General features: G+C 49.5%; 1 protein-coding gene across 1 annotated transcript in view; it reads right to left on the bottom strand.

The window, feature by feature from the left end:
- The window catches only part of GABBR2 (gamma-aminobutyric acid type B receptor subunit 2), a 364,042-nt gene extending 348,823 nt beyond the window's left edge, over positions 1 to 15,219 (bottom strand). The window contains exon 1 of the mRNA XM_057724616.1: positions 14,896 to 15,219. Coding sequence (XP_057580599.1) covers positions 14,896 to 15,219 — 324 coding nt within the window. The remainder of the gene's footprint in view (positions 1 to 14,895) is intronic.
- Between the last annotated feature and the right edge of the window lie 544 nt (positions 15,220 to 15,763).

Genomic DNA, 15,763 nt, shown 5'->3' with positions numbered 1-15,763 from the left:
GTCACCTGCTGGCATGTGAGTTGCCCACACTGTCATGTCACATCCAAGTCGTGTTCAGATGCCCACAGCCTGGCATGAGGCATGTGCACCATTCTCACTCCTGAACGGAGCTCAATGTCCAACACGATGTCACCTCTCCCGTGCGGCCAGCTGACACTGGCCTGTGTATGGATACTGGTCCAAACCTGCAGCCGCTCTGAGCATCTACCTAACTACTGCGGATGCCCACCTCTGGCAGTCCTTCCTAGGCGCTTAGGAGGATAAAGTCGGAAGCGCTTAATCATCCATGAAGTCAGTTGCATCCTACACACACCTCTCTTGAAGGGCCTTTGGGAACGGCCATGATGGATGGCTTCCCAGCTTCTGGCTGGGTCCTCGTGAACCCAGAGCAGAGTGCAAAACCACACAGCCCATCTGCCTAAGCCAGTGTGTGCCCAGCAGCTGTGGGTAGTGCAAAGTGCTAAGTATTTAGACTTGTAAGTCTCTACTTCCTATCTCAGCCTGGGCTCATCATGCTGAGCCTCAGTTTCTGCATCTATAAATGGGACTGATGGAAGAATTCCTCTCTTACCAGGTTGTTACTAGATGATGCATTTGGAAGAAATAATAAACCCTAGTGCTACATACAATCTATAATTCTTGTTTAGTTGTTGAAATAATATCTACAAAATAAGATTATTATCAAAACTAAATGAGAAAGTAACAGCATGTCACACTATACCGGACTGGGGTACACAAAAGGTCACATTTATTTGTTCAAAGACGAGAGGGACAGGCCAGGCCGGGCATTCTCCCGGAGCACCCAGCCCAGGGCGCCCCAGCCCTGACAGGTTGGCACGTGTTCCTCATGTGCACACCCCCGAGCCCAAAGCTCCCCTCGGAGCTCTCTTTGCCCTTTCCTGGAGCAGACCCTGCTCAAAGCTATGCCACCCCTCAGACATGTCCTGACAATTTCAAACCCCAGAGGGAGGGAACAGAGTCTCATTCTTCTCCCTCCCAGAGGCCACTTTAGACAGTGGGGCCACTGACCCAGCAATGTTGAAGCTTCCTAACAGTAAAGTAGGAGGCTTCTAGAATCATCTGAATACAGAGCCAGACCAGAGCAGGGCCTTCCTCCAGTTACACCCACCTCCCTGGCTCCCCAAACTAGAAGCATCTGGCTTTATATGTGTGTAGTGAAAGAGCCATCCAGGTGACTCAAACTAAAACCCTGCAGAAAACCTCATCCTCGGAAGGCAGAACCCATAGCAATTCTCAGAGGCTAGTTCTGCAACTTTCTGCCCCTGCCCCACACCAGAACAGAAGTGTGTCATATCCCCAGTGGTACTCTGCTCTGTGGCATCTGCTGAACACCCACTGGGCACCAGATCCATATGCTTGTATCTTATTTAGTCCTCACAACAACGCTGGCCCTCTGCTATCAAACCTCCATGTTACACATCAGGGGAGGGAGGCCCCAAGCGAAGCGACCCCCAAGGTCGCTCAGCAGGGCTGAGAGCCAGACCTGGGCCTCGCGGGCTCGGAAGCCCAAGATCTTTCCACTAGGCCTCGCCCTCTCCAGTGTGCATGTGAGAGCACCCAGCGTAGTGCCTGGCGCATAATAGGGGCTCGTAAGGACCTGTCACTTTGTTTTGTCCACCGTGGAGCCACCAGACTGGAATCAGGGCCACAACCTGCCAAGGATCTAGAGCAGCCAAAACAAAGCCAATCACATGGTCTCACGACCAGCATCCAAAGGAGCCCAGCAGGTGCTCTTCTGAGGATGTCGTAGCTGCGGGGCTACTGGGGCCCCCAAATCTCTCAAACCAAACTCATCATTTCCACACTGCCTGGCCCAGAACTCTGAGGTCTCAACAGAATACTTGTACATCCACTGGCAAGAACCAAAGCTCTTTCCGGAGAAAATGAATACTATTAGTTCAGCACATGGGCATCCCAGCCCTCCAATCCTGGGCTGCATGGACTGGCTCAGTCTGGGCATTCCATATTTCAGTCGGATGTGCCAGGCTTTTTGCCCGAGCCCCAAAACCTAGCAACCCCCATGATTCACTGGCTTGGATCCCAAATCACTGCTTGCGGCAGACAGCCCTAACTCCCATCCTGCCAAACTCCTGCCCTGGGACCCCTGTTCAATACTTTGCTTGCGGATGGTCTTGGATCTGACGCCTGTCAAAGATGAATGGTTGGATTCTGAAGATATCTGACAGATGAGAGGAAGACATGTTAATCACTTCTTGTTCTAGATGCTTCTGTAAGACAGCCTGCTGGGTCAGAAAGCCTCAGCCCCCTGGCTAACTGCTTCCATAGCATTCTTATCTAATACTGTGCCCTCCTTCTTTAATAGAAAGTTGAATGAATCACCTGTGTGAACAACATCTCTGTGTCTTTGATAAAGATGTTATTGGAAATATCCAAAGGCCCTAAGAGGACAACCCAGAATTAATTACTCTTTGTGCTTAGTTTCAGGCACATCTGATGCCTGCAACTCTTTGTGACTTTTTAAAGCCTTTTCGCATCATTCTCTTTCTCTTTCTCTTTCTCTCTCCCTCCTCAATGATCTCCACGATAACTCCATAGACAAGCAGGGCAGGCATTATTATTATTACCATTTTATAGACAATAAAATTAAGGTGTACAGAAGTTAAACAACTGCTTCAAGGTCATCTCCTAGTGAGTACCAGAGACGGTCACCCATGACAAGTGCAGGGCCCTTTCCACTGAACCATCTGGCCCTTAAGCTAAAAGATTTGTCTCTGGAGCCTAAAGGACACATGTTCTCCTGACACGGTAACACCCGAATGTTTCTCTCTTGCCTTCAAATCTGGTATGCAGGTGGAGCAATCCATTCCTCACAGATGCCTGATCGTGTCTTCTCCCTCTGCTCCATTTAGAGGCTTGGTTGTGATTTTATCCAAAATGGTTATGTTGTACATTGTGTTTAGCGCCACTCATGCAAAAAGCATTTGCTAAGCACTTACAATGTGCCAGGGGCCATGCTAGGTGCTCGGACACAGAGGCACTCATCCACTCACAGATATCGCTGAGGGCCTGCAGACTGTGTCCTGGGCTCGGGGACATGGCAGATGCAAAACAGATGACGCGCCTGTCCTGGTGGGCTGGTGGTGGACAATAGCCAGCAGCAACAACACAGGGCTATACGGAGTCCACTGGGGTCAACAGCCCAGCCCCAGGCCCAGAGGAGATTCACCGCTGAGCTATCAGTGTACTCAGATCCTTCTGGAAATGGACAGGGATTTAGAAACAACCACTTCACTTAGAATCTCATTCAGTGAAGCTCAGACACAGATCTCATACACTTCTTTGCTGGCCTCAAATACACAGTCCCCCAATGAATAAGAATCAGTTTTTATGTGACTACACAGCATTTTATGTTTTCATATGCATTATAATAAAATGACAATGATAAAATTTAGTGGATGCCTACTTAATGTGGCCCTCTGTGCTTAATGCTTTACATGAATGTTCTACATCAGCCTTCAAAATAACCCTCTGAGAAAGAATCATCCCCATTTCACAGATGAGGACACTGAGGCTCGAGGAGTGAGCAGCACCAGCACACACACACAGGTTTCTGATTCCATATGTAATGGTCTTTCCACAGTGTCCAGTTATCTTCCCCACACCGCATGGGCATCAGAAAACACAGAGAAGCCATTATAAACAACCAGATGAGGCCTCATAAATCCTTCAGCACTCATCTATTCATTCCGCAAATATTTATCAAGCATGTACCATGTGCTAGAAACTATGTGGGGCATTACAGTGAGCCAAACAGACTAAATTCACAGTCCCCTGGCAGAATGGGAGAAGACCAACATTGATCAAATAATCCAGCAATTTAAAATTGCAACTGTGATAAGTGCTACAAAGGTTCATGGTTCTTAAAGAAATTGTAATAGGGGAATTTTCCCAATCAGGGAGGATAGAGAAAGCACACTTCAGCTGGTATCTAAAAGATGAAGGAAGATGGCAAAAGAATTCCAGATGGTGGAAACAGCTTGTGCAAAGGTCCTGTGCACACTCTCTGAGCACAATCACCAGAGAAACTTGAAAGGATCACATGTCTGGGCCCAGAGGGAGAGGGGAGAGTGCTCAGCAATGAAGCTGGGAGTGAACAGGGCAGAATGCAGGGCCTTCAAGGGCACAGGGAGAAGTTTTATTCCCGTTCCCAGAACAATGATGAGTTCCTGCAGGGTATCAAAGAGGGAGGCCAACTGGGTCAGCACACTGAGTCAGTGGTCCTAAAGTTCTTTGCATCTGGGTGACAGCCCCTGTACCTGTCACAAGCTGCACCATCATGTTCCTTATGCTGCAGAGTAATGATCCCCCGTGGCCTACCCTAGAGAGCACTGCTGTTTCAGACTCACCTCCATGTGCCCCATAACCAGCCCTGGGCCTGGCACCAAGTAGGTGCTTAGCAAGTATGAGCTACATGCATAAAGGAAGCACCACTGCTGTTCTCGACATGATCTAATAGGAGACACACAGACACAAACACTGACACCCCGAGTAAACACTACAGGAGGTGACAAGTTCTGCAGGAGCAAGGTGAGCAGAGAGAGGATCCATGTGAGCCAGGTGTGTAGACAGACACACTTAAAGTGAGTAGAGAGTACAGTGCTGGCTGTGTGTGACTGAGTGGGAGGACAGGGAAATGGGTGAGGATGAGGCTGAATTAGAGCAAGAGGCAAGCAGCTCGGTGAAATTCATCAAAAAGAGAGAAGCAGCAGCTACTGAAAAAACGTGCCACTTGCTTTCATGGGAGGAAGATAACTCCCATATGAAGATGCTCTTTCACTTTAGTGTTTAAGCAGCAGAGATCAAAGTTAGACCATCCAGACTGAAATCCCAGCTCACCACTTGGTTGGTTGTGACGTTAAATAAGTCGCTTAACTTATCTACGTCTCATCTGTAAAACACAGACAATAATAGCACCTACTGCATCAAGTTGGTGTGAAAATTAAATAAGTACTTGACATAGGACTGACACATGCTAAGCACAGGATAAAGGTGAGTTACTGTTGTTGTTGCAGTCTCTCTTCCTTCACTTATACACTTGCAAATAATGTTTCCTTTCCCTTTTCCTTTTTTAAATGACAAGATCAGAAGCTCTCCAAAGGCTTCACAACGTTTCTAGAATTCAGACTCCAGCAAAGAGGACAGAAGGGTCAGTTGGGCCCAGGACACTCTGTGGAGGGACGGGTGAGCCAATTCTTCTTCTATCAAAGGCAAGGCACTTTGAGCCAGGCTGGGTGGGAGCATTTGTGTGGGCCCTGATCATATGTCCTGAGGTGAGCTTCCAGATCCCTGTCTGCCAGTTAAATCCCTGAAACAATTCTGGGTATTCTCAGAAAAGCTTCAGTGAATGGGTAGTTCCAGAAACAAAGTGATTTGGATAATATAGTGATTATTATAAGGATGGCTGTTGCTTTCAAAATCAGTTCCCTCTGAACAAAGTCAAGTGGATCATGAGCAGAGTGTGAAAATATCATTTTCTCTCTGCCACCTCCTGACCCTACACCATGAGAACAGCAATAATGCATGACTCCACAAAGTCCTTCTTTGGCTAGATTTTATCCAAACGGTGACTGATGATGTCCTTGCCAAATGGCAGGAGAAGGGGTCTGCTTCAGCCAGCAGCTGTGGAACGTGGGCACTGATGAAGACAGATGAGTCCATTTACTCAGTACTTTGGATCTACCACTAATTTTCCAAATGACAATGACACTTCATCCTTCCAGCAATGTAGACTGCTCAAAAAAAGACTGAAAAAGTAGAAAGTTGGCAAAAAAAAGAGCACCCTAATCAGCCCCCAAAGGTGTCACAACGTTCATGCCCTTTACTCAATCAAGAATTCTCAGACCTTCAAACATCAGCTCATAACCAATTTACTCTTACTTGGCACATGATTCTAATAAACTTGGTTATCTGATTTGGGGTCCAGACCAAAACCAGGTCAGAGAGACAGTCACCTCCAGACTGAGCTTACCCAGTTCCTGAATCAGTCCTGACCACGGAAGGATAAAGAGCAGAAGCTTCCAGCCTAGGAGCAGGGTGCCTGGAATAGGTCTTGCTATTTAGGGGTTCCCAGGACATCTCTTCATTCACTATACTCAGATCTGCCACTAGATCACCTGACTCACCAAGGCTGATGACTTGGCTTCATTTCCACAGTGTCTGCTAGGACCAGAGCCCGGTCCAGTCTCTGTGGCTCTCACTCTCCCTGGAGGTGGGAGTGTGATATCAAAATCTGATTCCTATACCCACCAACTGCCAGTCAGAATATTGCTCCAATAAATTAATCTCCTAAAACCATAATATTTCTCAGATGCTGGAATGTATTTCTTTCCCAGGTTTTGGTGTTGGAGGGTCTTGGAGGATGCTGTATATGTTTGTCAGGGAAGAGGAGACTGACATCAGCTTTGCACAAAATCTTCTATTGGAACATCCAACAAGTACCGTTTTCCCTCTGTACTCCACAACTACTGCGCCCCCCAAAGCACCAAAGTACGAATAAAGAGCAAGCAGAAAGCTCACCGCACATGGCTTGGCATACAAAGCACTTCTGCAATGTGTTAAAACTACACCCATTAATCCTCTTAGAATCAGAGAGCTGAGTTTCAGGCTTTTAGATCTATTTGTTTGTTCAATAAATATTTATTGAGCTCCTGTTCAGTGCCTAGCCCTGAGATACTGCCTGGAGAAGCAGAGGTGTGCACAAAGAAGCCAGACACACCCAGTGTCTACCCTTGCAGTGCTTACAATGGAGCAGAGATCCTCAATCGGTGCTGCAATTCACAGAGAGGAGCAAAGACTTAGCAACTAACCTAGCACCAGCACCTAGACTGCCAAGGTCTTAGCAACTAACCTAGCATCAGAACCCAGACTGCCGACCCCATCTGGAGCTCACACTCCCATGGTTTCAGCCTGGCACACCTGCTGGTTCCTAGAAGATACAGAGAGAAAGGCATCTCACCAGCCTCAATGCACATCATTACATAAGCAGAGAGAAAAAGAATAAAATAAAGGAGCAGATGAATGCAGATGCTTACTGGGCACACTATGCCACTTAATCTTCTCACCTTCCTAGAACCAAAATAAATAACAAAAAAAGTAAGTGATAAGAAGCCACTTACATTTCATTCCCAAACAACATGAGGAATGACCAAACAGGTGCCTCCAGAAGGGGTATGACTTCCCCACCCAGCATCTTCCCCTGACCTCTACCTACTATGGTTAGGTGACCACCAGTTAGGGTGTGAGATCCTCAAGGGCAGGGTCCATCATAGCCACCTTTGTATCCCAGAGCCTAGAAAAGGGCCTGGTAGAAAATTTTCTCCATCAGCCCATGTAGCATTAGGACACTGAAGCAGAAACAGACGGAGCTGTGGCAGCCATCTAGGTGGGCCACACAGATCTCCTTTAAAGAGAGAACCTACAGGACAAGGGCCATCAGCTAAGCCTTCAGCTGTAGCTTCAAGATCTGTCATAGTGTTTAATTAAGCCAAGGACACATTCTTCCCACGGACCCTGCAGCCAATGACCAAGTTGGGCAGGGATTCTAGAACCTGGCTCTTTTGGTCTCCAATATGTGACCCCTCTAATGGGCAATCTTTGCTCTGGAGCACCCCAATGGGCTGGCCATTTTTGAGACTCTTCCTCCCAACCTCCTTCCTTCTCCTCTCCTTTGACAGGTGTCAGAACAGCATTGTGGTCTCAGGGTTTCCCTACATCCTCTTTTATCTTTCATGGGTATTACCCCCAAGATCTCTGGCACTTGTAAATCCATCTTGGCATGTACTTCTTGAAGGATCCCAAATGACAGTTGTCCATGACATCCACATGTTCCTTTACATATCTCAGCCTTCTTTCAAGTTAGGTTGGTCAATGACTATTTCTGGTCCATGAAACGTGAGTAGAAATAATACATGTCACTTCCAAGTAGAGATGATCAAAAATCTAGTGTGCCTTCCCCGTGGATTCCTTCCTACCCTCCATCTTCTTAAAGCCAACAGATGGGAGAGTGACAACACAAGAGCAGCCTGGAGCCCTGTATTCTCACTTGGAGGACAGCCTCCCAGGAGGCTCTGACCCACACTGGATTTGGATTTGTTTGTTAATGCAGCATAGCCTAGTCCACCCTGACTAACAAAAGCTATATGTCCTCTATATGTATTTATTTAGCACCTCTATTTTCACCCCTACCTTGCACTTCCAGCTTGTTCATTTCCCTCTTGAAATCTCACATCTCTTCATGAAGAAGTTGATGATCCCACAAAAGGGGAGGCGAAACACATGAAGAAAAACCCTTTAAAGATAAAGGTAGCAAGCTAACACTCTGAGCCCAATACCTAGTTCTAAACAGGTCCTAGTGTGCTATTCTACCCACCTTCTGATGGGTACCTGGCTAGGTCTGAGGAATTGGTTGGGGACGGCATGACATAGCCAAGGGTATTTCCCTCATGCCAGGGAAGCTCAGGGGTCACTGCTGGTGGGAACATGCAGAAGGCAGCTCAACTTAATCCTGATATATGGGGTCCCCTAAGTCCTATGGTGATGGGAAGGCAGGGCAAAGACCCTGGGGAAGGGATCCAGAGAAACCATTCATCCTATGGGAAGCTAATTCAGAAGGCAGATTCTAATTTATTCATTTATATGTTCAGTTCAGCAAACATTCACTGATGCTCACTGCATGTAAAACACTGGGGAATCAGACCAGCCCTGCCCTCACAGAGCTACAGTTCAGTGGGGGAGAAACAGACAAATATGGCTATGACACACAGAAAAATGGAAGATGTGCTGGGAGATACACATGAACAAAGATCTCGTGCTTGCATCCTCTTTCTCCAACACCCCTCTCAGCAACGCGGCACTGGAAAGCAAGATTACAGATAACATGGCTTTACATTTACATCACGTTTTGAGGTTCCACACCCATTATATTTCTGCCTATCACAGTTCTGTGATGTCAATATAATCATCCCCACATGGTACAGGAATAACAAGAATAGTGACAAAATAGCAGTGAATATTTACTGAGCACTCACGGTGTACCGAGCATTGAATTACTTTACCCAGATGGTCTCATTTGTTCCCCACACAAATGGGGAGTTAAAAATATATTAGCCCCATTCTACAGATGAAAAAATGGAGGCAAACTGGCTTGCCTAAGGTCACCAGGTAGGTACGTGGTACCCAATGGGGATACAAACCCAGGCCTCCTGACATGCTGAGAAGCTCATCCAACAGGCGGTTGGAGCTAGGGGAGTGAAGGGTCTGATTCTTTGCCCAGCCTCATCCCTGCAGGGACTCTCTATCCTCATTCCCCTGTAGAGCAACGGACTGCAGTTACTGTCTTGCCTCAGAGAGCCTCCATCCCCTCACACTGCCTCTCCAACTCCGCTCAGGCCCCAGCATCTCCCCCTTCAACTCCTTCAACTGCTACAATAGCTTCCTGGTTTCTCTGTCTCCACCCTCTCCTGTCTACCATTCAGCCTCTACATTCCTATCAGCCTTTAATCTTGTCACATCCATGTTGAAAACCTTCCACAGCTCTTCACCGCTCCAGAACAAAGTCCAACCTTTCTGACACTGGCATTCAAGGCCTTTCACACACCAACCAGGCTGCCCTTCCCTCTACAAACCCTGTACTCAGGTGAAAACATAATAAGTCAGTGCTCCCCCGACACACTTCACACTTTATGGCCTCTATCCTTTGATCTTGGGGATCCTTCCTGGGATCCAACCTCCATCTCCCTGAGCCCACACCTCTCTGTATTCACCCTTCTAGACTCATCTTGACTTCTCCTCCAGGAGACCTAGATGTGATCTTCCCTTTCTCTTAATGCCCCTGGCATCTATTGCTTCTTCCTTAAATTTAGCATTTCCAAAGTGGATATCTGTGATCAGACCCACCTGGCATCCACCCCCTTTTAACAGCCTCTGATGTACTTCAAGGAATCACCTCTTTTCCACTCTGTATTCATGTGGTTGGGTGGGGCTGACCTCGCCTCCCTCTTCCTTCATGAAAGGCTGGTGGGTGTCCCAGGCCCATCAGTATCATCTGATTGGTTCAGGGATAGACACATGACCCAACGAAAGCCAATGAGAGCTGAGCTTGGGATTTTTACTGAAACAGTCAAGAAAGAAACATTCTTCTTACTGGAGTTTCTAAACTGGGAGTGTGTAAACTTGCAGCTGCCAGGGGCCATCTGTACAGCCAAATGGGGAGAGCCTGACTGAGGGTGAAGCCAAACACAGAGGAAATCAGAACCAAGAAACAGAGAAGGAGACAATTTTTAAGATATCCTTTAAGTCCTTGGATTCAGCCATACCTGAATACAGCCCACTCTAGGATTTTTCAGCCACATGAACCGGTTAAAGTTGAGTTTCTGTCACCTGCAACAAGGTTCCTAAGCAATACACCTACTAAGGGTCAGGTACCATGCCAGGCAGCGGGGTATAACCACAAAGATTTGAGCCTGATCCTAAAAAAGCTCATTTTCTATCTCTTTATTTCTAAGAACAGCTATATTGAGATATAATTCACATACCACAACATTCATTCTTTTCAAGTCTACAATTCTTTGGTTTTTAGTATAGTCACAGAAATGTGGAACCATCAATATAGATTACTTTCTATCTTGCACTGAAAATGACAAACATGTGTTTGCCCTGTTCTCCCCTGTGCACCAGCTCCTCTCCTGAGCCCAGGGCTGGGTTTACTCCTTTCTGCAGCACCAGCAACTGCAGTAGGTACTCAATGCCTACTAAGCTGTACTCAGACCCCCCGAAAAGCTCGGCCTCCATCCAACAGTTGTTTGGGTCCTCTCTAAAGCACAATGAGTGACAAAACAGATGTTTGACAAAACCACTCAAGAAAAGGATGTGCTCACCAATCATGAGGTTTTCTCTGGGTTTTCTAAGCTGGATCCCTGCAACAGGGTAGACTTTCTGAGAGGTGCACACCTGGAATGTGCTCCTTTGGCTCCCTGAACTTTTCCCAAGTTTATTACAGAATAATTTAAAATAGTAACAAGTGGGAAAACATATAAACCCAACAACAGGGGAACAATTTAATATTTATGGGGCACCCATGGGAAAAAATAGTAAAGAGCCACTAAAATTCATCTTTGCACAGAGGATTTGAGGACATGCGGAAATAACCATCCTACAACATTAAGTGAAGGAAACAAAATATAAAAGGGTGCACAGAGCTTTCAAGTATACAAAATAGTAAACACCAGCAACTGGATGGGAATAATGAGAATTATTAGATGCAATTATCTTTGTGTAGGTGGATTACAGGCAATTTTTTTCATGCATATCTACAATTTTCTATTTTTCCAAAATGAATATTACTTTAGTCAAATCAGAAAAGCCAACATTATTTTTTAACTCATCCCTTGGTTCGTATTTACTTTTATTAACGTGACTACCAAAGAATGAGAAACAATCACATGAAGAGCATTTCTGAACCTAAAAATCTTTTATAAAAAAAAGACTCTGTCCCTCGGTGTCTTTTAAACAAACGCGTAAGTAATGTAATCTATCATGTTTACCTTTTAACCCTGACTGCCAGGAAGCTCAGAGCTAAAATTTAATTTACAAAAATGCAATAACCATCTTAGCCCAGGTGCTGGGTTCAGCAACTTCCATGCTTCTATGTGGTTTCTGATGTATCCTTTTTCTGTATTTTCAGTTGTCTTGCTTGTGTTTTTATATACTCAAATCCTCCTTGGAATGCATATAGAAGTATTTGCTGAAGTGATCTGAGGTACACCAGAGAAGAGAGGTCCTGCTTAGCAGATGCTCTGCTGGGATGTTTCATTTTTACAAACACATGGCACTGAGTGGGGCTTTCAATGCTTTATTGCAATTCTAATTACAGGAGAGGGACAACTGAATAAGTGTGTGCAGGAGGCTCCTTTATTGAGACAGGCTGCTCCCAATGATCAGATTAATCCACGTTTTGCTAAATCTTGTTAAATTTTTGAAGTCTGTGTGGACACAGGTCCACCCCAGATGCCCATAGTCTCTGACCACTGCCTGACAGCAAATGTTAGCAAAGGCAGCCAAAATATGTTCACCACATCTATTTTGTGTTCAAGTCTACAGACAACAAGTGACACAACCAGCAAGTGACTAGGGAGTACACACCATCCATAAAGACATCCTATCTGAATAACATAGGGTCCAGACACTCTAACATGAGCCCCAAACACCCTTTAGATCACTGTGGGTTTTGCTGCAATTACCCAGACTGATGCTTTACTCTGGCTTAAAGAGAAAGTCCCTCTACTCTAAAGATGGGCCGCTTGAAAAAATGAAGTATTATATCACCTGGGTGTTCTCCCAACCATGACACCTCATGGCAGGAGATAATTTTTTTTTTTGATGTGGACCGTTTTTATTAAGCCAAGATTCTTTTTTTCTGGTGATAACGTCACTGACTCTTTATGAGATTTCAAAAGTGAGAAAAACAAGCAATCTTAATATTTTAGTTGGGACAATTTTATCACATCTAAAGTCGCAATGTCCTTCTTGTGAATCCACATCTGAAAAAAATGAAGGCAGGCAGGCAGGCAGGAAACATTTATTTAGTGCTTACAGCATGCCAGACAGAGCACTGGCCACTGCACCTGCCAGCTCAAGGCATTTTCCATTCTAGCCTGTTATCTCCCTTAAGCGTAACAATACCATCCTGCAGAGTACATATAATAGTCCCAGGTTTTCACAAGGGTAAATCTAGGCTTAGAGAGATTAAATACCTTGCTCAAGGTCACCCACAGGGAAGATACTAGGTTTCTGACCAGAAGCCAGGTCAGAGCCACCCCAAAGCCCATGCGTGCCCCTTCAAATGGCTAGATATGCTTCCCTGCTTGCCTGAGGCTGAGATACCCTTTGCCCTCCTTCCCCATGAGCTGAAGTGCCTCTGACTGCCTCATTCTCTTGGCTTTAAGCCCCCTCTCACTCAGAAAGTCATCAAGACACACTTGAAAAATAAAATATAAAAGCATCAACCCACACCCTGAAATTGAGCACCCTTCCCTTTGCTGCCACTAAGAAGCTAATATGAAATCTCTCTCAGCGAAGCTTTCTGAAGGGAATAAACTGATGGTGAAAACATTATGCAGCTGACAATATTTGGTGATGATGTAAGCAGGGCTGCCCTGTCCATAAATGGTTTTGTCTCCAAAGAACTGGCTCTCCTGTGTCCTTTCCAAAAAAAAAAAAAAAGATGGAGCAACAGAGAAACAGTACCCAGAAGACATAGTTTGGTATGATTGAACTGCCCTCTCCATTTATGTGTGCCAGACAAGTATCCCAGAGAACTTTAAATGTTCTGGAGAAGATAGGAATGTCATTCAGAAATGATTCCACACAGGTTGGCTCTGCACAGCTCCCCAGTTACATTCTCCCGGGGCAGAAGAAGCCTCCCCGCTTGCAGCAGCCTGCGTGCACCACCACCAACTGCCACCCATTCCTTCACCTTTTATTTACAGCGCAGGGCAGGATGGTTCATCAGGGAGCGGCGGGGGGGGGGGGGGGTAGGGGGCGGGGAATAAGATGCAATCCAGATTTCTGCTTTTTCTCCGGGTGCCAAAAAAAGGGGGGGGGGGGCTCACACAGATAAGGAGGTGGAGCCTGGGCTGCACGATCAGCGCGGCAGCGCGACCCTCCTCTCCGAAAGGGGTCTGCACCAGGGCTCGAGCAGAAGCGCCCAGGGAGCCCCAGGAAGCCGGGTCAATCAAGCCGAGCGCCTCGGCCGGGCTTGGCGCGGTGGAAGAGGCGCCAACCGAGCGTACTGCACAGGAAATCACTGCCCCCTTCAGGCTGCGTCTTAGACGCTGAGGCCGGAGCGTAGGGGCTCCCTCAGTCCGGAAAAACTCGCAAACCCGACCCCGCGATGCCCGCGATCGCTCCTCTGAGTCCCCTCGGCGCACCCCAGTCCTCCGGCGGGCGGTGAAGGTGTGCACTGTCGCTGCAGCCGACACGCAAGCTGAGGGTGTGAGGAGGGGGCTTGGAATGGAAAGCTCTCGACTCTTCGGCTCCCCTCAGAGAAGGAGGCAGGGAGGGCAAGCCGGCTGCTGCGCTCCAAGTCCGGGCTTCAAGTCTGCGCCCGGGGAAACCGCGCCCGCAGCCGCTCGGCTACCAGCAACGGCGCGGCCGCACGCCCTCGCGCGCCCGGGGCGAGACCTAATCAGAGCACTCTCTGAGCAACTAACCCAAGGGGGTCTCCTCAGAAAATCGCTCGGGCCACAGGCAGCGCCAGGTACATGCAGGCAGCAGCGCTGCAGAGCCGGCGGCCCCACACCGGCCCGAGCGGCGCTGGCTCTGAGCTGCTGGCGCGCACCAGGCGCCCAGCCCCGCTGCGCGCTCTGGCCCCTCGGGTCCCCGAGTCCTCCGGACCTCAAAGCACAGCTCGGCTTTTCTGGGGCCCGAGAGCAGGCCTGTGGCCTTTCTAGCCGCGGGTGGCCCAGTTTATAGTCAATGCGCCTGTTCTTTCCACCGAGCACTCCACAGCCCCACCAGCGGGACCTGGGCAGGGGCGACACTGCAGGCCTTTTGGGAGGTTCAGTTACCACCCTCTCCAGTCCTTCTCTGGGCAAAGGAGACCCTAGTCTTCTACCCCACACCCCACAAGCATACACACACATACAATCCCAGAGGAGGAAGATGCTCAGCAAATCTTGGTACCAGCTGTGCCAGCCAAGCCCGGAGGGACCCATAGGGTAAACACTAAGCCCCAGCCCGAGATGCCCTCGGCAGGCTCAATCTGAGCTCTGCCCATGGGCCGAAGCTTGCTTCTGTGCAACACGCCCTCCCCCATCGCCCCCACAGCCCCGACGGCGCGGGCGGCCGGACACTCACCTCGGTGTCGTAGAGCCGCAGGTCGAGGAAGTAGGGGCGCAGGAGCGACTCGTTGCGGATCTGCTCGATGGCCAGTTCTACGGCGGGGAGCACGCCGCGCCCGATGCTGCCCTTGGCCACCTCCTTGGTGAGCGGCATGAGGCCCATGATGGAGAGCGGCGGGCTGCTGGGCGGCGGCCGGGGGGCACCCCGCGCCCAGCCCCAGGCCCCGGGCGCGAGCGGCGGCAGTAGCGGCAGCAGCAGGAGCAGCAGCAGGCGCGCGGGCGGCGGCGGCGGCGGCGGCGGCGGCGGCCCTGGCTGCCCGGAGCTCGGCGGGGAAGCCATGCCGCGCCGCGGGCTGCGGGCGCCGGCTCACTCGGCCCGCATGGCCTGGCCCGGCCCGCCGCCCCGCGCCAAGCTCTCCCCGAGGCGCCCGTGCAATGGCGCCGGCCCCAGCTCCGGCTCGGCTCAGAACGGCCGCGGCGCCGGCGGCAGCGGCAGCGGCGGCGCCCGTGACGGATCAATCACGCCGGGAAGGGGTGGGAGCGAGCGGAGTGCGGGAGGCGGGGAGCATGCGAGCGAACGCGGAGAGGGGGGCCGGCGTCTCCGCGCGCGCCTCTCTCCAGCGCGGCCGCCCCGAACCTGGCCGCCTCCGTCCGCCCCCGTGCGCGCTCTGAGCCGCTCTCCCGCCGGGAGCCGCTTGGCGGCAACCCCTGGAGCCCGGCCGGGGGAGGGCGGGCGGCAGGAAACGCGGGAGGCGAAGGCGAGGCTGCTCCGCGGCGGCTAGGGCCGCCTCCGGGGACAGGGACGGGCCGTGCGCGCCGGGGGAGGGGAGGCGCTGGCGCTGCGGCGGCCGCGGGGAGGGCCGCCTTCCAGCACACGCACACAC

Source organism: Hippopotamus amphibius, chromosome 2 (assembly GCF_030028045.1).
Source record: "Hippopotamus amphibius kiboko isolate mHipAmp2 chromosome 2, mHipAmp2.hap2, whole genome shotgun sequence".
Lineage (NCBI taxonomy): Eukaryota > Metazoa > Chordata > Mammalia > Artiodactyla > Hippopotamidae > Hippopotamus > Hippopotamus amphibius.
The sequence above is the reverse complement of the archived record's forward strand: the minus strand, read 5'-3'. Positions and strand labels throughout refer to the sequence as shown.